Source organism: Armigeres subalbatus, chromosome 2 (genome assembly GCF_024139115.2).
Source record: "Armigeres subalbatus isolate Guangzhou_Male chromosome 2, GZ_Asu_2, whole genome shotgun sequence".
In the NCBI taxonomy this organism is placed as follows: domain Eukaryota; kingdom Metazoa; phylum Arthropoda; class Insecta; order Diptera; family Culicidae; genus Armigeres; species Armigeres subalbatus.
In genome coordinates this window covers 138,098,648-138,125,662 of record NC_085140.1, presented here as the reverse complement: position 1 = coordinate 138,125,662, position 27,015 = coordinate 138,098,648, and the positions used below count along the sequence as shown (strand labels likewise).

General features: G+C 39.7%; 1 protein-coding gene across 2 annotated transcripts; it reads right to left on the bottom strand.

The window, feature by feature from the left end:
- Nucleotides 1–716: 716 nt before the first annotated feature.
- On the bottom strand, nt 717–17,845 carry LOC134210901 (toll-like receptor 1). Of its 2 annotated transcripts, none has more exons than XM_062687328.1 (5): nt 17,695–17,845; nt 3,757–3,948; nt 2,378–3,691; nt 1,962–2,221; nt 717–1,902 (listed from the first exon to the last, which is right to left on the bottom strand). In XM_062687328.1, exons 2-5 carry the CDS (start codon nt 3,940–3,942, stop codon nt 870–872), a joined length of 2,793 nt encoding a protein of 930 aa, XP_062543312.1. In that variant the 5' UTR covers nt 3,943–3,948; nt 17,695–17,845; the 3' UTR covers nt 717–869. The 2 variants fall into 2 exon arrangements, with proteins under 2 accessions (XP_062543312.1, XP_062543313.1); XM_062687329.1 differs by lacking the exon at nt 17,695–17,845 and adding an exon at nt 17,375–17,518.
- Between the last annotated feature and the right edge of the window lie 9,170 nt (nt 17,846–27,015).

The following is a 27,015-nucleotide window of genomic DNA, read 5'->3' as shown; positions in this document are numbered from 1 at the left end:
TCCAGAGTTTTTTTTTCATTTGATTGATCCGAATAGCTCTGATAGCGATTTCGACCATTTCAGGGGAGATTTTCATTAGCCCGAATAAAGATAGTACTGCATGGGAAAATGGCTAAGAAAATTTATTGAATTTGCTAAAAGAATCTTTAATATTTTAGAAAGTTTTCTAAGAATTTTATGAATATTTTTCTGCTAACAGAAATAATGCAAGAAATATTCATTCAGTACATCCTACAAAAATAGGTTATTTTAATCCCCCTCTCCTTATCACGCTTCCTGTTCTTTTAGCATCTCAAATTATTGTATAATTTGTCACGCTTCTCAAATATCATCCATTTTCTCTCTGCGATGTTTTTTATAAGAGGCGGTAAAGAACTTCAAATATTTTTTGAACTTTCAGCCTAGCACTGCGAGATTCTTAACATATTCTGCTAATAGTAAACAATATTACAAAATCTCAAAAATCCAAGAATTTTCTGCAATCTACATAGCTTTTTTGGTACCATGTTTCAAGTACACCACTGAATATTGCAACATCTTTAAACCTTTAAAGCTTTCTTCTTTAAAGTACGATTAAATTGTTCTCTGAAAATAAAATGTCGTTAATTTAATTATTTTTAGTAAGTAAGGGATGCCAAATAAATACTTCACCAATGACGCTGAGAGCCCACGCTACGGCTCTGACGACGAGTGAAGAACTGATCCAAATTTCAAAATTCACATAAAAAAGGAAAGAAAGTTATTCAAATACACACAAAATGAAAACTCGTGGTCAACCTAATCAATTCGTACAATTCGGCTTTTCTACATAAGTTAAATTTATTCTAAATAAACACTAACATTCAAAACTTGTCAAATACATTCGGGCATCACTTGTGCTGTTCATTCCTAGTTGGAATTATTTCAATACTGCTGCTACCACTGGAATCCGCTGTGGCCGTTGTGCCAGGCTGCTGCTCACGCTCCAGCAAATTCCTCGTGACGTCGTCTTCCGTTACAACGGCATAGTCGTCCAACTCGGGTGTTATACGCTCCGGCTTGAAGTAATCATCGACAACTTTGATGGAAATTCCGCCAGTTTCATCGTCATCGTCACTGTTCTGGAGCAACTTGTGAACGTTGGATGGTGGCGGTCTTTCCGGAAGTTGAGGTCTCTCCCGGTCACCCTTGAAACTGGCCATGTGTTGTATTCGACGTTTCGCATAGGGGCTCGATTCGTACCCTTCGAAGTCGGTTATCTCTTCGATACTGCCATTGGGATTGATGTGCTGAAGAGGTTTCACTTTCCGCTTGGCGTAGGGACTGTTTTCGTAGCTTCGGTTGTTAAAATCTTGGATTTGATTGCCATTGGCACTGGGCCCAGGGGAGGCTGGTTGATGAACTGACACCGTTATGGAGCGTGCTGTTGATGGACTTGGTGTGGTTGGTCTGTCCATTCGTAGGATATCCGTCGAGTGATAATGTAGCTCAGTATCGTTTTGTGGCTGAGCTCTGGAGTTTCTAGATTCAGTTGGTGAGGGGTGGACGTTTGCAACAACGGGTCGATTGGATGTCGGACGCTGGTATATCGGGGAGCTTTCCCTGTTCACGGAGTCTGTTGGTTCCTGATAGACTACAGCTCTGACGGAGAGAACGTTTTCGCTTCTGGAGCGGCTGCTTTGACGGAGTTGAATTCGATCGGTTTCATCATCAGCGTCGGTTGCTTCATCGCCAGTAGATTGACGGTGTCTTCGTTTCTTTTTGCGTTTTCCACGGAGAAGCAGCTCATCGAGCGATGCAAAGGAAGCAGCGTCGAGTTTCGGAAGTAAAAGAGCGTCCTCATAACATGGAGGACGTGATTCACGTATATCTGGAGCATTTAACTGTGCTTCCTGGCGAAGTCGTAATTGATTCTCTCGTGCTCTGTTAAACAAACAACGATGTCATGACAATGTGTATCACAATGCCGAAAAAAAACTTACACTTCACGCATCTCCTCGATGTTTTCTCGACGCTCACGTTCTGCGGCAAGCTTTCTTCGGGAATCGATGAAACGCTTGATGGAAGAATACAAACAGAAGAATCCAAAGAATGCCAAGATGGCCAACATAAAATAGGTCCATATTCTTTCGGTTGTGCCCATTAGGTCTTGAGGATACCAAGCAGATCGACAGGCTGCCTCCCAAGTAGCTCCGTAGAAGTCTTCCGGACTTGTGCAACGTAATTGTTTATGGTCGTTTACCTGGAACAAACGGAAATTCATTGTCAATCTAATAATTTCCAAATTACGCTTTGTGATTTCCAAATTATTTAATTGAAGAATTTTGCAAACGTACTTTAAATTGAACCCAAAGTGTTTCTTAACTATTTTCTCTTTCCTGCATCATACACTACTTACCCTCCGAGGAGGCTCAGTTAAGAACAGGAAGAAGTCGAAGAAACCACCGTCACGACAGTCACATCGCCATGGATTATCTCCCAGCCAGATTTCACTGAGATACGGATTGTTCTCGAAAAAGTCAACTCGGAATGGTGTAGTGAATCGATTCCCGGCAAGATTGATCCTCATCAAAGCCGGCAGCCTAGAGAAAGTAGTGTTCCTCACGGAAGTTATGCGGCACATGCTGAGATCCAAAGTCTGTAGCGTTTCCGAAGCAATATTCGAAGGATCTTCGTACAACAGATTATGCGACAGATCCAAATCGATTAGCGACGGCATAGCTCCTAGTGCATCGGAATCGATCGACAGAATCTCGCACCAGCTCATGTTCAGGTGGGCCAGTGAGCTCGCAACGATCCTTTGAAGCCGTGCAATGTAGTTTCTGCTCAGGTTGATCTGCGTAAGCATCTCGTTGTCCTTGAACGTCCGCCCGTCGATTCGAGGAATTGCGTTGAAGGATAGATCTAAAGTTTTTAAATACAATAGTTGCCGGAATGCGTCACCGTGGACAAAATTGATCGAGTTAGATGAGAGGTCTAAATTCTCCAGTAGTGGGTTGGCGACAAAACTATTCCCCATCAGTTGACGGATCATGTTTCCTCGAAGAATCGCAGTTTTCAGGTTCTGAAAGCCACCCAGTTCAAGCGAATCCAAATTACAGTATGATAGATTTATGCGCCTCAAGCTGTCGGATGTTACGTTTCCATGGGTTGAAAGCGATAGTTTATAATTTCTAGCAAAGTTCACATAAGCCAGCGATGAGAGTCCATTCAATACTGTTGGTTGCAAGGTGCTCAGTCGACAATTGCTTAGGTCTAGAGTTTTTAAGCTATCAGAAGTGATGTCTGATATACCATGGATCGGGTTTCCATTCAACTTTAGAGTTTCTAGACTGATGAGTCCACGAAGGACTTCTGTTCCGGACACTTTTGTGATTTTACAATTGCTTAGATCAAGATATCTAACAGATGGGCTCACGAGCACCAGTGATATTTCGTTACTTGAAAAGCTTGTGAATTGGTTTTCCGCCAAACTTAGTTCTTCCAACAATGGAGTGTTCTGTAGAAACTGGTTTGGGTACAGACTTGCCCAGTTGGATATGTTGTTTTTGGATAAATTCAACTGCTTGAGCGAGTGTAATCCATCGAGCGAGTTTGGTGGGAGGGAAGAGATCAGGTTTGATGACATATCCAGGTATCGGAGATTTGAGAACTGGGAAACTTCCAACGGAATGAAGGTGAACATATTCTCTGATAGATCGAGAATTTGGACCTGAAAGAAAAGAAACGATCAGTATTTTAAAAATATGTGTAGTGATATTCTCTGTGGTACATTACATTCGTATCTGGAAATTGCGGTAGTTCCGTTAATCCCAGTCCAGAGCAGTCCACATAAAAGTCGCCGGAGTCATGATCATAGTGGCAATGACATCCATTGGGACAAAATTCTTCAGAAAACGCTTTTGGTGTTAATGACAGCAATACGAGGAGTAGTATTCGCATTTGGATCGACATGGCTTCCATTGTGAGCTAAAATATGAAGACATTCAACTGTTTCAGTTCAACTGTTTTTAGATGATTCTGTGCCGCAATTGCTAACGGCCACTTCTTACTGTTTTTTTCTGGTACATATAAAAAATATGACATGATATATCAATCCATAAATAATATTATTATATTAATGTGACCAAGTTTCTGGTTGAGAGTCCTCTAATGAGGACAAAAAAAAACATTATATTAATATTTATTGTTTCTACAGAAGATTACAGTTTACTAACAAAATTGTTTTTTTTTCGACTGTTTTATTTACTAAGATTTACAATTTCTGATTAAAATTTCCAATGTACATAAGGAAGCAAATTCATGAAATTCAAATGAAAAATAAAATGTTTTGATACTTGCTTATAGTTATTATTAATAATTCGGTTGACTGCACTATGAGGTTACTCAAAATTGAGTTTAGTCCTAATTTTCTTTGAAAACGGGAAAACTTAAAATTTGAGTTTATTATACTTAGCATTACCATTAGCATCAGCATTGAGCAATTAGAACAAATTCGTAGATGACACAAGCCTAGACTATTGTATGAGAGTAGCATCACTTTCATCTGTTACCACAAATATTAATTTGGGACTAATCACTATCTCTTAGATGACTGTCCTGGCCACGTTCTTGCGAATGCTGGGGAAGGGGAAGGGTGGTTAGCCGAACACCTACTTAAGAAAGATGCAGAGAACTCTACGACCTCTCATATACCTCTCATTTTCTTTCGAGAAGCGCATATTTATATTTATTGGTATTTCACCACATGGCATTTTATTCTGGAATTTTCCCTTTGTTCAAACATAGGGTATTCTTCAGAGGTATATTGGCAAATCAATATTTTCATCAAAGTGTTTGTAGGTGTTGTTTTCTTACATTCTAACTGCTGAAACTAGTTCTTCATTAATTTTCATGATGATGGCGTTGCAACGTTGGTTTGTGTCGAAGTGCTATCAGATTTATGCAATCGACGTTTTAATCTTTGTTTACAAAAGCAGATAAGTTGTAACGAAAATTTTGTCTTAATTTGTTCTGTCGACCTTATGTCCTTTCGATCTTTCCATCCAGTTATTTTTTCAGCTTTCTCTTTTTTAACGTTTGTCCCAGTCATTTTTTCGAACTTCTTTTCCTTCGACTTTTTTGTCATTTCGACCTTTTGTTTTTTCGACTTTTTATATTTTCGACTCTTTGTCCTTTCGACCTTTTGTTCTTTTGACCTTTAGCCCTTTCGACCTTTTGTTCTTCGATCTTTTGTCCTTTAGACCTTTTGTTCTTTCGACTCTTACTTTTTTCGACCTTTTCGTACTTTTAGCCTTTTATCCTTTCGACCTTTTGACACAAATTTACGGTGACGTTATACACTGAAATCAAATCAGATTTACACGTTATGTTTGTGAGTCATATAGAATGGACTCGATTGGTTCTTTATTGATTCCATGTGCAGCTCTAGATTCTATTGGCCAACCATGCCATTTAACTGGTATGATACGAAAAACAGTAGAATTTAATACTAATCAGTAAAATGTATTGTATTTTTATGATATTTTATTGTAACTATATTGTTTTTTTTTGTATCCGGACCGGTTTGGTATTTTGGATCACCAATGAAACCTGGAAAAGAAAGTGAGGAGCCCATTTCGACGAGTTTTAGCGAGTGATGCGGAACGATATTTTACGACGTCTAAGCGGGTGCAAAAGTGAAAGTGACGACGCAACAGGTCGTTTAACGCACGACCTAGATGACCAGCTGAAACACTAGTTAGAGCACGTCAAACAAATTATCCAAATATCAACCAGGCCACCATCACTTCAAAGTTCCACACAAAGTTTTCCTTTCTCGGATTCAGTAGAAGGTTGATGCGAATCTCCGGTTTCAGCAGGCCGGATTTCGTTTCGAAAGATCTTGTGTAGCCCATATTGTCACGCCCATGTTTCCCACCAGTTGAGTCAAAAAATGGTGGAAGATAATTCTTAACTTTCACGAAATCATCATTTTATTTGAAGAAGTATAGTGGCTACCGCTTCTCCTTATAAGCTGGAGGTCGTGATCTCAATTCCAGGCACGTCCCATTCCTACTTTGTATTTCTATTTCTATCATCATTCTTTCTGTGTTTCCCGTTCTACCAACACGATTTCTACTGTTATAACCTTCCACACAATTCCAAAACCTCCCGTGGCACCTATCCCAAGTAACAATTTCAAGGCTTCATAGATTTATTTAAGTTTTTTAACGGCTTTATCGCTGCTTTGCTCAATACCGCGAGATTACCCTTATTAGAAGACTTGAGGCTATCTTCAAAATCGTAATAAAACGTTCAATAAAACCACAAATGTCAAATGCTTTATGAGCTTATTAGGGGCCTTATGATTATCTTGAGGACTCTAATAAAACCAATTTTGAAAACTGTCATAAAGCCGAATATATTGGTCTTAGACTTGTCTTACGCATAACCTAAATAAAACTTAGTAGTTTTAATTAGGTTTATAATGGTATTGTACAAGAACACAATGTTTATGTTGAACTTCGTGAACTATGGTCAATCGAATGGCTAAAAACAGATGTTTCTGCTCCATGTTCCCCAAATATTGTAAACAAAGAAAACAATAAACACATAAATGTTCCCAACTGGGCATTCGCATATTTCTTCTTCTTCTTCTTATTGGCATTACTTCCCCACACTGGGGAGTTTTGCTCTGTAGCCGCGCGTCTTACCGCACGGCTAAGGAGGGCCCCTATTCGCATATTTAAGATTTTGTTGTTTATTGGTCAAATTTCACTTCTAAAAATGAAACAGATAATAAAAATCAAGCAAGCTATATCCTTTTACTCCCGTTAATAAAAATGGTATAAATGCGAATACACAACGAATAGTGCAATGACAACGATTCGATATAAAAAAGCTTTCAATAATATGAAATTTGCATAACTGTGGAAATGATAATTGAAAAGCAAGCCAGGTTCTTGTTGAATATAGACCATCATGAAGAAGAACTGATCGTAAGAAACGGATAACAGCAACTTTCAGCAAAATACTTATTGTAATTGAAAGTTATGCAAAATGTTATTTTGGTCGTCAAAATTGCCCACAGTGTAGTAGCAGCCATGCTGGTAGAAAAAAAAATTATATCGGCGTAAATCTTTTGCAAAATCTAATCAAAATTTGCAAAATCTAATGCAAAATCTACTAAATAATCGCTGCATTTCAAGATGATTTTACAAAATTTGAAGCACGAGAAATGTTTCCTTGCAAATCGGAATGCCATAAGAAAAAAGGCTGCATGTCGATTTATTATTTACACTAATTAATTGGCCGTAAATCACAGTATTAGGACGGCGCACTTAAACAAACTGATTTTCTTACCTGTTTTCACCAGAAATTCGAACGCGCAGAAAAATTTGCAAGCACGCGAACGAATTCTGGGCATCCAATTTCCAATATTTCAAGACAAAATTTTCAAAACGACTTATCTGCTTTTGTAAACAAAGATTCAAACGACAATTTGACGAATCTTATAGCTCTCCCACGCAAACCGACACCATCAACAGGTAGCGGAAGCCTTCACCTACCTATTGATGGTGTTAGTTTGCGTGGGAGAGCTATCAGATTCGTCAAATCGTCGTTTGATTTTTTGTTTACAAAAGCAGATAAGTCGTTTTGAAAATTTTGTCTTGATTTGAACATTATTTTTCATCAATGCCGGTGATGTTGTTTTTTATTTCATTCTTCCATTTTTACGATTTTCCTTTTTCTACAAAACAATAACAAAAAGCTCCACGGAAAAGAAATTCCCTTTTTTGTCAACGGTTTTATGGAACTCTTATGAATCACCTAAAACTTGCTTTGAAGACGATCTCAAGAGCGGTCCACTTAGTCATAACGTAATCTTGTAGCGGTCATCAAGAGGTTGTCATGTAGATTTTAGTTTTATTGCTAGTCTTGAAAATTTGCTCTCCAAAACTGCTAATAGAGTATGATAAAACTAAAAATGTTACTTGGGATGTTATTAAAGGTAGGAAAAATTCTAGAATGAAATATTATCAGGTGAAATATCAATAAATATAAATATGCGAAATTCTAAAGAACAGCTTATAACAAGAAAAAAATCAACGATGACATATTATGAGGTGAAACACAAATAAATGTGAACTTGCGAAACTCGAAAGAAAAGCGTATGATGAAAAAGAGAAAAAAATCATAATAAAATATTATAAGGTGAAACACAAATAAATGTGAAGGTGCGAAACCCGATAGAATAGCCTATGACTAAAATAAAGAAATATTCAACAAAGGAAATATTATCAGGTGAAACGCAAATAATCAAAAATGTACAAAAGAGTGGTTGATTACCACTCGACGTTTTGTTTCTTTTTTTTATTTGAATTTTTCGTTGGCTTTTTTCGGTGAGTACATACGCACTAAGCTCAAAGTAGAAGGGAGCAATCGAAAGCAATGAAGAACAGAAATGAATAATATCGCAAGCGAGCGTTATGTATGATTTTTTTTTTTAATTATGAATCCTAAGTGCAAGTGTGTGTGTGTGGTGCATGGCAGCTGCGTCGCCGGCCGGCGATGTTCGAGGTGAAATTTTCCCTCCACAATGACACTAGCATCGTGTCGTCACGGCGTCACTGATAGTAAAGCGCTGATTAGTTCGCGCCCACACCAGAGGCAGCCAATCACCATCCAGATGAAAAGGAAAGAAGACAAATTTAACTATAAATGTAGATGCCCTAAGTAAGCTTTTGTCATTACAGTCCACACTTTTGTGCAATAAACATCGCGGAGTATCATTTGAAATCGTGTTTTTTTTTTCATTCTCCAAACGAGCCAAAATCCAAAGGTCTTTTTCAAGACCAGAGTTAAAGAAATAATTTTCTTCCAAGGTTGAGCTATCACTCGTTGAGGCCAACTTCATCCGAAGGTTCCGCCAGTTCCTGCAATGGTCTAGGATCAACCAGCGGGCATTAGAAAGCTTTCATCTAATAACTGAGGAAATGCAAATATGTAGAATACTAGACGAGCTCGGTGGTCTAGTAGCTATCGCTTCTGCCTTATAAACGTCAGAGGTCGTGGGTTCAATTCCAGGCTCGTCTCTTTCCTACTTTGTATTTCTATCTTAGTTCTTTCTGTGTTTCACGTTCTACCAAAACGATTCCTACTGTTATAACCTTCCACACAATCCCAAAACCTCCCGTGGCACCTATGAGAGGTCGTAGAGTTCTCTGCATCTTTCTTAAGGAGGTGTCCAACAAACCATCCTTCCCCTTCCTCAGCATTCGCAAGGACGTGGCCAGGACAGATCTCGACAATTGGAGAGTGCATTGCTTCCATCTAAGAGATAGTGATTAGTCCCAAATCAATATCTGTGGTAACGGATGAAAGTGATACTACTCTCACACAATAGTCTTGGCTTGTACCACCTACGAATTTGTGCGAACTGCTAAATGCTAATGCTAAAATGCTAATATGTAGAATACTAAGTGGAAAAGCAGGTCAAGTTTCATTTGGAATGTAGAGCCACTGGAGAAGAAAAAGAAGAAGAAGACGGCGTCTAATGTGTTTCATGAATTGACCACTTTTGCGGATATTCCGGATCTTCCGGAGGAACACTGGACCATCGAATAACCATGGAATGCGATGATCCATGAAAATAGAAGGGCCAGAGAGGTACATAAAAATCTTCTCCATTTAGCGCGATCCATGGCTGCACGTCGCCAGCCAAGCAGTCTACCAATCGTTTTCCACCTGATCGATCCACCTAGTTCGCTGTGCAATTACAGGGTTTCTTCTATCCCCTCGATTTCGTCACCACCGATACAATCTCATGGTGAGTGGCTTATATTGTCCTCTTTTGAGCTTCTTCCCAGCTCAATTTTGTTAGACTGATTCAGTTTAAATGGCCTTACGCACATCAACCCGATTGTAACTAGGTTTTAATCAATAACAACATAAAAAGTGAATCTGTGAATGTTTTTAATGCTACTGAACCATCCGGCCTTTGAGATCACCATTCAACTGAAACTCCAAACGGTGTACGAAGATGTCGCGGATCTACATAGCCTAGATTTTCATTGCGTTGCGTCGCGTCGATTACACTACTTTGTTTGAGACAATCTCTGCCATTGACTGGCGAACTCTTGAGACGGCAACTTGTGTGGATGACGCAGTGGATTACTTCAATGAGCAGGTGTGCCATCTGTGACTGCGTTCCTCTTCGTCGACCTGCCCCTAAACCACCGTGGTCGAATTCCCGATTACGTCAGTTGAAACAAGCAAGGTCACAATCATTACGTAGTTACTGTCGATCTCGTTGTCCATTCTTGAAGCGGGCATTCACTTAGGCGAGTAGCAATTGGTCGGGGTTCAGCCAAATCATACCAAGCGCCATTGAAAACTACCGATTTTTCTACTCAAACTTTCGTTTAGCTGATTTAATTGATTGCAAATCGCATAGAATATCCCTCAACCACATAACTGAGGAAATACTACTGCAAATGTATGCTTAAATTGATATGAAACTATTTCCGTTGTCCTTGTACGAACAAAATATCACAAGTCAGTCGAAAAGCCGCTTGGTGCGGTTTGGTTGAACCCCGACCAATTATTGTCTGTACAACCGTTTTCTCTTTAAGCGATACGTGACCCGTACGCAGTCCAACCTCCGTAGGAACCCGAAGCAGTCTTAGTATGGATTAATTCCAAAAGGAAAGGAAATGCACCTTAAGGATAAATGCACCAGTACGCTGCAAGGTACTGGCGGAATCGCAAATAATCGCAGCACTTCATGATGCTCATAGGAATATGGTTGAGTTAAGTTGCTTTGAAATTTCTACGCATCTTGTCAAAGCAGCAATCGATAAATTGGAACAGTCCTGCTCTGTTGGTCCTGACGACATTCCTGCCTGTGTATTGAAAAAATGCGTAAATGCTCTTGTATATTAGAGTGGGCGCAGTTGTATGGAAAAACGCAAACTTCGTCCGATCAAGTAAGATCAAGGTTTTTCTGAATCGTTTTGAGACCCCAATCAACTGTGCAAAATATGGGCTCGATTTGTTGCGACCTCGCATGCCGCATCGCGTTTTAAATTTACATGGAGATTAGTTTGGGAAAACGTTTTTTTTTTTTTACATTTACGCTATTAGCGGCTTCAATTTATCATCAATCACGTGTCTTAATACATTAGCATATAGTCTGTAAGATGCCGAAAGACTTTGCCGAAGAAGGTACGTAGCTGGAAGGTCTACAAAAAATGTTATTACATTTCGAAAATTGATTGTTCAAACCATATGCAAGAAATAAATGTTTCTGCCAGCACTACCGGTCGACCTATGGATATCGAAGGGCAAAACCCATCTTCCTTCTTGTCGGATTTTTTTTCTTTGTGAAATGATTCCTGATAGCTCCCATTAGCTCTAAAGCCCTATAAGATCATTTTTTTTTAAATAACACTCAGTTAAATTATTGGTCTACGTAGTTCGGCAGTGCTGGCAGAATAAACGATTTTTTGCATATGGTTTGAACACTCAATCTTCGAAGCGTTATAACTTTTTTCGTGGACGTTCCAGTAACGTGCCTTCTTCAGCAAAGTTTTTCGGCATCCTTTGGGTTATACTTTAACGCAATGTGCCACTTGGTTTACGATGAACTGAAACCTCTAGTAGTAGAAATGCGTTCTTCCATACTAATTTCCATACAAACTTCAAACGCGATGCGGAAAGCGAGGAAGCAACCAATCGATCCCAAATTCTGCACAGTTGTTCAGGACCCAGAATGGCTTCGAAAAACCATTGATTTGAAAAAATGACCATGACGCCCCTCTCTATTGTATACTCGCACACTGTTCCTTGGGCAACGTAAATTCCATACTTGTAAGAAACCATCAGCTATGTTCCCCGTCCATAAGAAAGGTGACAAGACAGACATTCAAAATTATCGTGGCCTTACTTCGCTCTATGCTAGCTCGAAGGTAATCGAGATTGTTGTAAACAGGGTTCGGATTTCTCACTCACTCACGCGACAACAGATCACTCCACCATGTATTTTATCCGGATAAATTACAGTGCGATAAACTCCGGCACAAGCGATGGTGCGAAAAATTGTTATCCTTCTTCCCATGTTTCGCGAAAATCAAATGCTGCTTACTTTGCCTCTCCAAGCTGATTGAATCTGACAATGCGCCACGATAAGCAAAAGGTTCAATATAGCAGTTTTTCCTTTCGCTTTCAATCAATTCATGTGGTGACGTGGTTTTAGTGGGCGATCTGAACATTTTAAAGTTGTTTTGGGTTTGAATCCCGTTGCGATTCTAAATTTTTGTAAATATGCTTGTAAAATTTATTTGATGAGGCGACGAGAAGGAAAATTTGTGGATTAAAATTAAATTATCCGGCGATCCGGCGCTCACGAATTTATCACCCGCCATTCTATCCGGATAAAAATGTTGTGTGAGAATACTTCCTCACAGGGGGACCATGAAAAATCACACTCCACTAAATGGATTAATCGCAGGTTTTTATTCATATGAGTGAGAATTCCGAAGCCTGGTTGTAAATGATTCATACTCTAAATTTCTTCCTAACTTCGTGATACATTCTGCTTGCGATTACTGTATTGCACGCTGGTACGATCCATTTTGGAGTCAAGAGTGGTTTCCTAGTATGAACACGCCAACTGAATTGCTAGGATCGAATTAGTTAAAAAAATCGTACGATGCGCTCTCCGCTTCCTCCCGCGGAATGATGCCACAAACCTGCCTCCATATGAAGAACGTTGCCAACTTCTTGGACTACAAACCCTTGGACGACGACGATCCATAGCTCATGCTTTTTTTGTTGTGGCAACAATTTTAAATGGAGAAATTGACGCCCCATATGTTCTAACCGAGATTCACGCTCCAGCAAGAAATGTACGCCAGCGGAATTTCCTCCACCTTGAAACGCGAAACGTTAAGTATGGTTAGCATTACCCTATTAGATTTATGTGTATTACATATTTTCGATATCATTTTCATTTAGTTTACGGCCACGCAGTCTTTATTTGAAGAAACGAATTTATTCGTTGCCCAACGTTTCGACGCGGGGATTGTGTCTTCCTTAGGGGGTAATTATTTGTGTCGTTTCGCGTCTATCGTTTTGTCTAACTATAACTGTCTGACTAGGGCCCTCCTTAGCCGTGCGGTAAGACGCGCGGCTTCAAAGCAAGATCATGCTGAGGGTGGCTGGGTTCAATTCCCGGTGCCGGACAGGCAATTTTCGGGTTGGAAATTGTCTCGACTTCCCTGGGTATAAAAGTATCATCGTGTTAGTCTCATGATATACGAATGCAAAAATGTTAACTTGGCTTAGAAACCTCGCAGTTAATAACTGTGGAAGTGCTCAATGAACACTAAGCTGCGAGGCGGCTTTGTCCCAGTGTGGGAATGTAATGCCATTAAGCAGAAGAAGAACTGTCTGAACTGTTTTATGTTGGTACATTATTACGGAACACTACAAATCGTGGTATCACAAAACTGCCAAATGGCGTGTGAACTTGCAGCAATCGTGACTAGTGCAGTGGTTGCGATGCTACCAGGTGGATCTTAAGTACTAGGACGTTAGTGGTGCTGTAGTCAGTAAGCAGTATTTTATGATGTTTCATTCCATCGTCAACATCGGTTTGACATTTTAAACACAGGTGAATTGACCGTTATGCCGATGAAAACTAGATGTGAGTAACGTGAACAGGAGCGACACTAAAGAGCTGAACAGAATAGATACGTTTGCGTACAACAGTTTTCTCATGGGAAAACATCCGCTTTCCAGCTTGTGTGTAGTCTTGTTTGACTACCGTCTTGTAGTCGCCCAATATTTTGTTACGGCATTCAGCTCCCGAGTGAAGCCACGATATTTTGCTTTTGTATCTTAATAAGTATGTGTTATTTATTTTTAAGTTCTACCTAAAATGCAAACCAAGATGATAATTGTGCAGAATATCAATAACTGCACAAGCTTACTACCAGTGTGAGTATTCGTGATGTTGAAGAAGAATTTACCAATATGGATATTACAGTCGACTCTCTACATCTCGATGTTCTTTATCTCCCTATGTCGATGGTTTCCTCAGTCCCTTCAATCTTCATACATTTGCGCTTTCTACATCTCGATAACCCCGCTGTCTCGATGTCTCTATATCTCGATGTGTTCTGATCGTATTATGTTCAGGATTCATTCTCCTTATGTCGATATGTTCAAATTTTTAGGCTATACTAGACCATCTTTGGACGAAAACAAACACATGAACAACAGGAAACACCATTTGTTTTATTGCCGTCTTTGCGCCCAGTATTGCCCCACGAGCTCTCTTGCAATTGGTGCTAGTCGACAGTTTTAGCCAGTGCCTCACCACCGTGATTAAATAGCTCTCCTGATATTTACACCAACCGGGGTGCGCCTGTGATAGCCGTAAGGAAGACCCCAACCCTCCCGAAACAATCGCGCCATCCAACGTCAGCAGCCTTTTCCATGACCCCATCGATTCCTGTCCTCAGAGTCACCCCGGTCCTAATCTCGTGGATAGGAAAGGGGTCTTACGAAATCTCTTCGCAGGCAAGTACCCACGCTGTTCTTCATTTTTTCTGCCTGATGCCCCCTCGCATTGCAGCAATAAAACCTCTGACGCCGTCAACTTTGATGTCCACCAGTTTACTGTCAGTAATAGTACGGATGCGGGGGTCTCCAGTAGCCTGGCGAGCAAAGGCGTAGGGTTGCTAATCCGGAGATGGCGAGTTCGATTCTTGGTCCGGTCTAGGATGTTTTCAGGTTGGAAACATTCTCGACACCCTGGGCATAGTGTATCCATTGTACTTGCCACACAAGATACATACTCATGCAATTGCGGGCATAGAAAAGCTTTCAATTAATAACTGAGGAAATGCTTATAGAATACTAAGTTTAAAGCAGGCCAAGTTCCAGTTGGAATGTAGAGCCATCGAAGAAGAAGAATAGTACGGATTCAGCCACAGGTCAACTTAAAACATTCCATCAGAACGTTAGAGGCTTACGTACTAAGATTAATTACTTCTTCTTAACTGACTTGGATGCATTCAACGATGTCATAGTCCTTACAGAGACATGGATTGGTGACCGCATTTTGTCTCCGCAACTGTTTGGTTCCTCGTATACAGTTCTCTGAAATGATCGCGTCCTAATTGTCGTATCGACACGTTTAAGTTGTTGCATAGATCCTACACCGGTCTGTGACACCCTCGAACAACTATGGATAAGGATTGAAATGCCCACTGGTACTGCTAGAATCGGAGTTCTTTACGTAGGTACCGCCAGACCGGCGAGCAAATGTCAATGATATAAATAATCATGTCGACTTTATTCGGACAATTCTATAGGATTTGGATGGTTTGGACGTCGCAATTCAGCTTGGAGATTACCATCAATTCAATCAGGTTTGGTCTACTCCGCGGAATACATTTCCGGCCTTGGATATCAATAACTGCAATAACTGCACGAGCTTACTACCAGTGTGAGTATTCGTGATGTTGAAGAAGAATTTACCAATATGGATATTACAGTCGACTCTCAACATCTCGATGTGCTTTATCTCCCTATGTCGATGGTTTCCTCAGTCCCATCAATCTACATACATTTGCGCTTCCTACATCTCGATAACCCCGCTATCTCGGTGTCTCTATATGTCGATGTGTTCTGATCGTATTATGTTCAGGATTCATTCTCCTTATGTCGATATGTTCAAATTTTTAGGCTATACTAGACCATCTTTGGACGAAAACAAACACATGAACAACAGGAAACGACATTTGTTTTATTGCCGTCTTTCATGGCAACGAGCTTTTTTGGATCTAGTACCCATTTCAATTTTCCTTGCATTCCTCGATCTCTCCCTATCTCGATGGTCCCTTCAATATCGAGATGTGGAGAGGCGACTGTATTAAAAAAGTGCTTTGGACTAAGTTAATGCATCTTTGGCATCGTTGTCATTCGGTATGCAGACTATCCGGTCTGTACATTTCCTATCGCAACCTGCGAAACCTAGCGATTTGCAATTCCATGTTCCAAGCTTCCAATCTTGATCCTTTATTCGTCGTCTAGGGTAATGCCAATTATATTGAGTCGCCCGCGCAACCTCGTATCTTGCTATTTGGGCTAGTTCGCTTTGAGCGACACATGATTGTTTTGGATTGGCCTACTTGCAGACAGTGACGGGAAATGTCATTTCGATGTCATAAGACTAATTTGCTAATATCTTTTTTCACAAGTCATTTACAATTATGTTTTACATGTAAACATGTAGCCCTCAAAGGACCCGAAATTTTTTTCCAACGGATAATTTCTTTAAACATGATATTGGCGACGTGAGAGCCGAATTAGTGTCAAATGACATTAATGTCATGACATTCCGTGACATTTTTTAAATGTCGCTCTCATTGTGAGCCATGAGTATTTAGAACAATGATCTGTTCGAGAAAGTTCTAGGACCCTTTGAATACTTCATGTCAATCAAAAAATCCGAACTGTAAATTACTTTTGAAAAAAGTTATTAGAAAATTAGTGATAGCAAAACCATGACATTTTTTTGACATTTCCCATCACTGCTTGCAGATACATGCAGCTTTTTTAGAAGTTTAACAGAGCCCACTATCGAACCTAGTTATCCTTGTGAAGCCTTGATTAGGCATAGTATCACCCAAATCTGCTATATAATAAAAATGAAATGGTCTGTGTTTGTATCCGCATAACTCGAAAACGGCTGGAAGGATTTTCTTCATTTCTTCAGCAGGTATTTCGCATGGGCAGCTTAAACCGCGCATATTCGCCTACTATGCAGGACAACGTCTGCCGGGTCGACTAATTCCAAATAATAATAAATCTCTTCTAACTACAGGAAACCATCTTGTTTACATGTGTAATGGGTATTTACAATGGGGATTTACAGACAATTTATGCAATCAACAAAAAAGCAAATGTTACAAACATGCGATCATGGGCAGTTTAGATGATTTAATTTTTTGCGATCATTAGTTAAGTGCGTAAATGGTCAAGAATGTTTGTTGCATTTCGAATAAAAACAATGTCCACCTTCTGGATAAACAATAGCAATTCTACGCCAATCAATTGATGATTTTTGCCGTACAATGTCGATATTGGTGTGCGTGCGTAAGTAGGCAATACTAATCCCTGGGAATTTTTAAACCTAATTGAGCAGCGATATGGTCCTACGCCACGGTCTTTTTTTAGATTAAATTAATTAGTAATATAAATACAGAGACTAGAATTGCAGTTTCAAATATTTCTTCACTAAAAGGTGTTTTGCGTTCCACACTTCGAAGAATTTTCACATTCATGAATCACCGCACTGATTCCGATGTTGTCACAGAGTACACACATGTCTGCATCGCACCTTGCACAAAAACTTTCGCTGATAACGGCACTGCGCATCGCATCGACTTTTAGGCTTTGATAAGATAAAGATTATCTTTTTTTTATTTTGTTCAGGTACTGCTTCGCTTGCTTTTGTTCACAGTTTAGAAAAATGATTTTCCGTGAAATATTTTTTTTAACCGGATCTCTGCCTAATCCATCTGATTGGCACACGTGAGTTGTTGATCGATTGAAATTCTTAATTCACAACACTGATTCAAACTTATAACCAAACGACACACTTGCACTACATAATTATGTGCTTCATTTTGATTACTTTGAAAATACACATTTGCTTACTTTTATCTGTGGCGAACAGCTCTTTCACATCACAGAAAATCCATTTCCCCACTGGGAGATGTGATTGTTTTCGATAAAAGCGAGGAATCACACAGTTGGATCAGAACCATACCCCAAGAACACAGAGTCGACTTGTAAACCGCACCGAAACAAAATCGATAATACGTAACTAAACCTCCCGCTGGCTGGTTTGCGTGCCTTATCAGTTGGGTCCAACCGTTATTGATAAGATAAACGGCTGCCGTTATGGGCCATTACCACCAAATCCACCTTAATTGTAAGTATCATTATGAACTGTAACCGTTACATCTCGAGATACCACCACCGTAACAAACCGAGTGAAGTCTTTTTAGTTGATTGTTTGTTGGCTTAACTGACAGATACGGTCAAGATTCAAGAAAGCGTAACTCATTTCAACGATTATTATCTAGCTACACCCCAAGTAACCATTAGCACTATATTACGCCACATCGCCATTTAGGGCCAATATACGGCTATTTAAAAACTTATAAGCATTAAAATCGCACTATATGGCCGATTTGGCGAAATATACGGCTTATTGGTTACTTGGGACATCAAGTTCGAATATACTGAAAAAAATATGAAATTTACATGCCACTGAATCTTCATTAAACAGGAATATTTAGTGACGCAAACACAAATAAGATTCAAAATTGCGTATCTCTCGATGTACTCTCAACAGCAAATATTATGTATCAGAATAAATGAGATTTGGTATATTTAAGATGTAAGTTTACATGAATTTGGAGGTGTGTCATTAGGGCAGTTCAAATTTCAAAAATGTTCTAAAATTCCAACTCCCATATGTCTATTAGCATCATTTTGATAATATAGGAGTACTGGCAAAATTTCAGGCAATTCGGTGGCCATTTAGGAGTGGCGCGAAGTCAATTTATGTTTATATGGAAATTTGTATGGAAAAAACTTAAAATTTATTCAAATCCCCCTACAACTCTTAAATCGTGATGAATTCAAATAAACATCCCCAACCTCCATTTTTGGAGTCTATTGGAGATCAACCAATGGATAACTCATTAATTTTGATTTATATTTTCACTGCTACGTTGAGGCTAATTACACCATTTTAGCCATTTATCTCATATTCACACTGTTAATAGAACCGTTCAATCCACTCATAACTAATGTGTTATTAGGGGGTCCCTTTTATATAGATTCCAAAAAGGGAGGTTGGGGATGTTTCTTTGAATTCATCACAATTTGACAATTGTAGGGAGACTTGAATAAATTTTAAATTTTTCCCATACAAATTTCCATATAAACATAAATTGACTTCGCGCCACCCCTAAATGGCCACCGAATTGCCTGAAATTTTGCCAGGACTCCTATATTATCAAAATGATGCTAATAGACATATGGGAGATGGAATTTTCGAACATTTTTGAAATTTGAACTGCCCTAGTGTGTCATCATACACACAATTGATTCAGTATCGAACGTCAGTCAGTGACGAGGACTTGCGGCACGGTTTGTTTCGTGATAAACTTGTGGCGTAGTTATTCAAAGTAAGAAAGTGAAACATAAAGTTTTCCAACAACATTACCAGTGCTTATTTATTTCGTGGTTGCATAAGCATACACCTAGCAATTGCAGTGTAGCATCAACATTCAGCAAGCAGCTGTACGGTGGAAAAAAGTTTTCCCGTAGTGTAAAAGTAGTTGATAAAACAACGCTGCAAATTTTCTTCATGCCTTTGGGTCTGTTCACAAATTACGTAACGCTTCTAGGGGGAGGGGGGAGGTCCAACTTGCGTTATACTTTGTTACACTAAAAGGTGGGGGATGGGGGGAACTACAAAATGTTACACATAACGCGAAAAAAAGATATTTAAAGGTTTTTTGCCTTTCTGGTGCAACAAAGTTGTACCGAAAGGCTATCATTTCACTCCGAATACGAACTTTTTATAGAAGCCTTGGATACCCATAGTGTTATATACCAATCGACTCAGCTCAATGAGCTGCGCAAATGTCTGTCTGTCCGTGTGTATGTGTGTGTGTGTGTATGTGTGTGCACAAAAGCTAAGAAAAACATTAGACAACTTTTAATATAATAATCCTCAACCGATTTTCACGCAATAAATTTTATTCGACTGGGGACAAAGCCTAGTTGATCACTATTTAATATGATAACGATCGACTGTTGCGTTTAAGAGTTATAAAGAAAATGGTACATTGAACCATATTAGCACCATATAAGGTTGGTGTCTTGGCTAAATGCGAGAAAGGCACTATCACTACTCGGTGAATTAAGTTGGGTTTTACTGATTGAAGTTATTGTTAATACATATGTATTTGTATCAAGATGATGAATACGTATCAACCTTTCCTCTTCACTACCATGCTACCCATAATTGTCTCATGCTAGTCTTTGTAGTTTCTTCCTCAGAGCAGGCTATTTTGATGTATGTTTTGCCTTTCTCGTACAACGAAGTTGTACCGAAAGGCTATCATTTCACTCGAAAAAAGCCTCTGAGACCCATAGTGTTATATACCAATCGACTCAGCTCGACAAACTGAGCACATGTCTGTCTGTCCGTGTGTATGTATGTGTGTATGTGTGTGTATGTGTGTGCACAAAAGTTATAAAAACATTAGACAACTTTTCGTATAGTAATCCTTAACCGAATTTCTCGCAACAAGTTTTTATTCGACAGGAGACAAAGCCTTGTTGATCACTATTGAATTTGATAACGATCGGCCATTGCGTTTAAAAGTTATGAAGAAAATGGTACATTGGACCATATAAACTCATATAAGGTTGGTGTCTTCACTAAATGCGAGAAAGGCATCACCAACGCTAGGTGAATTAATCTGTTTTTTTTTTTGGGAATCCTAAGTTTTGTTCGAATAATTGTTGCTAAATTTCGAGGCTTTTTTTTCTCACGATGAATATTCACGATTTCTACAGATTATATTATTTTATGGAACGACCTCGGGAACGACGCTTTTCCAAACCAAAGTTAATTGAGGCAATCAGAGAGTTTTCATTCTAAGCAATTGCATTTTAGCTCAACCACTTCAACCACATGATCAGTTCAATTTAAAAATAATTTGTCTACCGTTATCGTTTTAGTCATTACCGAAATCAAGCACATAGTGTGACAATTATGCGTAAAAACACCAAGCGAATATTGTATTTCTTGACAGAACAGTCCCACTAAACTAAAATTTGAATTCTATTTTCGTTTTTACTAGCTGCATTCTTGATATCCTTGGTTTTAATCATGTGCCATTGGTTCAGTAAATACCAAAACCCACATGCTGCAGAGAACAAAAAAAAGGCTTTAAAATTTTCTCAGTTACGCGTTATTAGGGGGTGGGAGGGGGTGCGAGGAATGTTACTTTTTGTTACGAGGGGGGGGGGTGGTCCAAAAACTCGGATTTCTGCGTTACGTAATTTGTGAATAGACCCTTTGAGTTTCCGTTGTTTTTTGCAATAACGATGGCAGAAAACACCCATGCGCGTAAAGATTATTGGATGCTCTGGTCCAGGTAGGTGGGTTAGTTCTTCGAGTGAAAGAATTAAGTTCATGCATCAAAACCTCAATTCAATTTACACGTCATGATGTAAAAGTACAATAGCTTCAAAAGTTGACTTTTACGTCATGACGTGTATTTTTTTTTGTGCTCTAGCAGCCGTGTAATTTTAAGATCAGATTTAAATATATGGCATATGCGCCGCTCCCTTTAGGTGCATGCAATCGAACTTAATATTACACGTTTTTTTCTAAGAGTGGTTTCACAAAATGGGCTCACTGACTGGTGGTGATCAATACATGAAGAAGAATATTATTATTTTTTTGGTTTGAAAAGTTTATGAATATTTGGTGATGCATCTGCTCCTGTCGCAACTTGATTGCTCTCAAAACCCCAATCACCACAATTACAAATGGCACAGCATTTTGATGATGGTTTTAATGGACCAAAAGTACAGGAGCTTATCATATTCGTTAATGCTCATAAATTACTTAAGTCTGATAAATACAGTCGTAAATTCATTAGAACCATCACGCGTCCGCCTGGAGAATGACTTTACTCCCCCGTTAGAAAGTCCGAGAAACCCCTTACTAATTTGGATCAATTCATCGGAAAAACTGCCGTCATAAGAACATCTTATGACGGAGGTTAATTCATATGTGATACTCGTCCGAAAACATCAAACAATCCTCCACCGAAAGACGATTGGCAATTAAGAGAAGATTACGATTTTATCATTGATTCTAATGATGCGGTGCTGCTAAATGGCCCCTGCACTAAATGCCGAGATTTACTCTTGTGTGGAAATATGATGCGAGGGCTGCTGTATGTACGAGTGTGGGTTCACCAAAGCATCCGTCCGAGAGTGCGTGTTTCCTTGCTCCGAACGGGAGTGTTATCACCAGAGCACAAAAGTAAATAGTCGATTCGTAAGGAGAAGTAAAATATGGCTTATCCTTGCTAATGCTAGTGTAGGGTAACGAGGGCGACAGAGAAGGAGCTGTTTGTGTTATTTTTCAACGCTGGGCGGGTTAGCACATGAAGAGATTTCGTTGGGATTTGAGGCAGGAAACCTCTGCAGGATTGGAGTTTTTATCACGAACGAAAATTAGGTTGGTCATTTAGCGTCGAGTCGTTTGGAATGATGCTCATCTATTATAATTGTTGTTAAATTCATTCACGGATTCGACAATAACGGATGATAAAACAAAGATCTCTCACTTTGGTTCCTGGTGAAGTAGCACCAGGGAAGCACTGCCGTAATCTGAAAAAGTGACGTTTGTGCCAAATTACAACATACATAAGTACTACTCGTTAACACAATTTTTTTAGAAAATGGCGTATACGTCACTTTTCCAGATTACGGCAGAGCAGCGCTACTCACTAAGTTTTTATTATTTTGAGCTCGGCAAAAATAAAAACGGGCTTGGTAGTCATATGGCTACTGTTTCTGCCTCATACGCAGGAGGTCGTGGGTTCAATCCCAGGTCCGTTCCATTTTCCTACTTTGTATCTTTCTCTATATTTCTCATGTTTTAGCAATCGCTAGAACTGGAAATGGACTTCCAAACCGTTTCCATTACTATTCCTATACCTTCAACTTGAGTATTCTAACAGTAATCTGCAAAATTGCAAATTGCAAATAAACTAGAGAGCTCGTTTCCTACATCCAATTAGAAATTCCATCAGTTGCTTTCTCCTATCTATCACATTAGCAACCTCTAACCCTAAAATTCCAACAAATTCCGCATGAACTCGTGGCAAGTGCAGAGGTATATTCGGCTTGCAGTGGGCGAGTGATTGCATCATCATTTCCTCCCCCTTCCCTACATTGACTTGCATTATGACGTGGCAGGCGCCAGTATGACCTAACAAATGAGATCACCAGTACTTGTACATTGAAGATGTGTGCTAGTCCCAAGCAAACATCTGTTGGTTCCCTGTGCAAGAACAGCTGATCTGGTCATAATAAAGTAGCAACTACGAGCAGTCTATCAAGCTCAAGCTCAAGCTCAAGCTCTTGAGCTTGGCAAAAATAGGGCACCGCTGTTGCTCACTAAATTTCAAAACTGAACTTCAGCAGAAAATTTGTTTATTTTTTTTTATTTTCAGCAAAATTTTTACCCTCAGCAACCGAAAAGACACTTTTACTGAGATAGGAATTGGGCAACATAATCGGTGGTTGGAGTGGTAAACGTCCCGCCTCTCACACCAGTATGTTGGATTCGATCCCAACTGATGCCGTTGACAATTTCTAAGACGAAAAATTTCTGGTCACGCCTTTTCTCGGAATGGAAGTCTAGCCTATGTCGAGATGTCTTCCTGACGTTATCACTCGTGAGGAAATAAGCCGACGAAAAAAAAAACTCAAAATATAAAAACGTTTTGGAAATGTTCTACTTACCTTCATTTGTAACTTGGCAGTGACGAAGTCGTCCTCGTTCGTGACCTCGTCCAGTTGCTTGCACTAGAGAGTCACTTCCGCCCCCAATGACCTCACCTCGGCGCCTCCCCCAAGGCCTCTTGGTCCAGCTTCCTGTAGTCCGTCCCGCTTGCTTACGCTCCGCGTTTCAAAACCAGGATCCTTTCACCGATCTGGATACGTCGGCATCCCGCATCGATTTAAGGACTTTATTATCCTTTTCAGTTTTCACCAACAAGGTCTCACCTCCGTCCTTAGCTTTCTTTGCGGGTTGAGATGCGCTCGACTTCAGCTTTTCTCTACCAACTATATAGCTGTCAGGGATCCTTATGCTGATGGCAACAGCCGGTTGGCACCCTCTTGCGTCTACCCGAGCAGCACAAATGTTGCACATGAGTTTCTGTGACCCATATGTAACCGAATTTACTTATATTTGAGTTGTTGTAACCAAATCGGTCTAGATTGTGCTACAAGGGTGGTTGGTGCCATTCGACTTTTTTGACCGAGATGTCGCCTTTCCGAGTCGATGTCCTGCAGGCTCCTTTGCAACCCGATCTGCTCCGTCCGACGTTTGGCTTTTGTGGTCGCACGTTTTTTAGCTTTGCTCTGAGCGCCTTCGCTGGATTGTTGCCTAAGTTGTTTTAGGTTAGGCGCAGTTTTTTCCTCGGTTGTCGTCAAAATCAATCGTCTCTTGCGTCAAAGTCGCTCCTACATGGAAGGAAAAGGCATCGGCTTGGGCACCATTATCGGCCTTCTCGCCTGGCGGAGCATCCGAAACTTCTGTTTCAGTTCCTTCCTGAAGTTGTGCTTTGCACTCGCAAATTCGATGATAGTACAGTTTTTGATACGCCGCCGCCGACATTTTTGCTTCGGCGCGCCGCCGTTTAAAATTTTTCACGCCGCTGATTGAATTTTTGAACGGAAAAGTGGTGTTTCAGCAGATGGCAGCTATATGGCCGAAGACAACAAGGTTTTTTTAATCATTGCGTTTATTTAACAGGCTCAGTTGTTTTGTATAAAACTCTACGGAGCCAAAAACTTATGAACAATTGGTCGGGGTTCAGCCAAACCGCACAAAGCGGCTTTTCGACTGACTTGTGATATTTTGCTTGTAGAAGGACAACGGAAATAGTTTCATACCACTTTAAACGTATATTTGCAGTAGGATATCCTCAGTTATGGGATTGAGAAATATCCGATACGATTTACGATCAATTAAATCTGCTAAACGAAAGTTTGAGCAGAAAAATCGGTAATTTTTCGTTGGCGCTTGGTGCGTTTTGGCTGAATCCCGACCAATTCAATTCTATTCTGGAGTTGTTTCGGATGTGCTGTGAGAAGCTTTCATACGGGAGGTTTTCTTCGGTGGCGAACGGTCTGTGGGTCCTACCGTAGTTTGATCTCGTCGCTCACTACCCAATCTTAATTGTTCTTTTCTTCCTCCTTCCTCAATGCGCTTACACAGTCCGTGTACCATATTACTCCTTTCTTTGCAAATCAGATCCGATCAGTTTTATTTTTGAAGCTCATTGTTTCCGCCAACTTCTCGCGTTCGATCATAGATTCGGGGATGGACACAGTTTCCGTTAGTTTTGTTGCCGTCGACTCAGTGTCTAACACTACTGCATCCTCTTCGATTACCTCATTTTCTATTATTCCAACTGACGATTGCTCCGGTGCTGTAGGTTGTAATCCGATCACTACTCCGGAATATGTTCTGTTTTGTCCCTCTCTGCTCTTTCCTACTTGCTACTTGCCATGATCCTGGTCTGCCCGGCTTCTATTCTTCTATTCTTCTCGAAACATTTATTTCGAAGCTCCTGAAGATTCTGCCGGTCCAATTAAGTATTTTCAGCGACGATGGAACTTCCTTCTGAACATCCAGATAAACCCCTCACACACCAGTAAACATGTGGACACTATCCGGTAATTCCGGAGGTAAGTTGAATACACGGATGTAGTGAACATTACTGCCTGCTATCACCATATTCACTTCAACTGTCTTTCCACTAGAATAACAAAATTTTCTTGGTTCCACATTTTTCTCTAATGCATCCTGCATTGCATCCAGTGTGACAAACTTTACAAACAGTGATCTGTCCATTGCTGTTTTGTAAACTGTTTCCATAGACGATACATCCACATCTAATTGCCGCACAAACTTGGCGATTTCAACCCAGTTTGGCCGGGAAAGCAGAAACAGGGAAACGAAATTTAACCGTATTCTCTATCATTTCGCACTCTACCGCAACAAAGAAAAGCGAAGCAACAAGCAGACAAAATGAAATAATGTAAAGTGATTGGTACCTATAACGGTTACCGCAGTCCGAAACCAGTCTGCTGCTAGACGTCCACGATCGACGAAAGAAGAATAACAACTGACCACAAGGTTGACAGTTGTTTGGTCGAATACGACGTTTGACCGAATAAACCTTTTGATAGAAGACTACATAGCCTAAAGTATTTTGGCCGGAAATTTCATTTGGTCGAGCAATTCGTTTGGCCGAATATACTCTTTGGCTGAAATGGTCATTTGGCCGAAATGGACATTCGGCCAAAAGTGTCGCTCGGCTGAATTGGTCATTTTGGTTATTTTCAAGACATGAAAAAATAATTTGAATTTCGCCGAAAAAATCTGATCAACTCCTCCAGAATCTTTTAAAAGTTTTTTCCAGAATATAAATTTGGAAATTATCTTCAGGTTTTCCACGGGAACTACTTTGAAGTTTTGAAAATTCTTTGGAATTACCAAGAGGAGCTCTTTGGATTTATCAAGGAAAATTGTTTGGAATTTCAGCGGAAAATTCTTCGGATTTTACATGAGAATCTTTTCAGAATTTTCACGGGAGAATTTGCCAATTTTTTACAGAAGATTATTCGGAATATCCGCGGTAAGTTCCAGTTGAGTTTCTGTTGACTATTTTTCAAAATTTACACAGAAAATCCTAGGAGCTTGTGACGTTGACTCTTGGAAGTTGCAACGGAAGATTTTTCAAAATGTACACTGACAAAAATCCAATCTTATTATTTATGTGTGGTATACATAAATTCAGACTGTAGCATTCCACACATAATGATTATGTGAATTCGAAAAGCATATATGTGGAAACACAGATAACGTTTGTTAACAAATAACTTTTATGCGAATTAGTCTATAGTGGGTAGTTATTAACGCACACATAAACTTTATTTGTGAATTTCTTGAGATTTTTTCCAATAAAAATTTATGGATTTTCATTAGTGTAGATTTCAACAAAAAAATCTTTGGTTTTCAACGGAAAATTTCTCGGAATTTAGAAGGAATTTCTTTGGATTTCTACAGGGAATTATTTGGAATGTCCATAAGAAATTCTTCAGAAATTCCATTGGCCGAAGTTCGCAGAC

What these genes read in the sequence shown, in the direction of transcription:
- LOC134210901 (XM_062687328.1), bottom strand. Translation starts at nt 3,942, where the DNA reads ATGGAAGCCATGTCGATCCAAATGCGAATACTACTCCTCGTATTGCTG. An exon ending in CGCAATTTCCAGATACGAAT is followed by an intron (nt 3,692 to 3,756) that starts GTAATGTACCAC and finishes CTTTTCTTTCAG; the next exon opens with GTCCAAATTCTCGATCTATC. An exon ending in TAACTGAGCCTCCTCGGAGG is followed by an intron (nt 2,222 to 2,377) that starts GTAAGTAGTGTA and finishes CGTTTGTTCCAG; the next exon opens with GTAAACGACCATAAACAATT.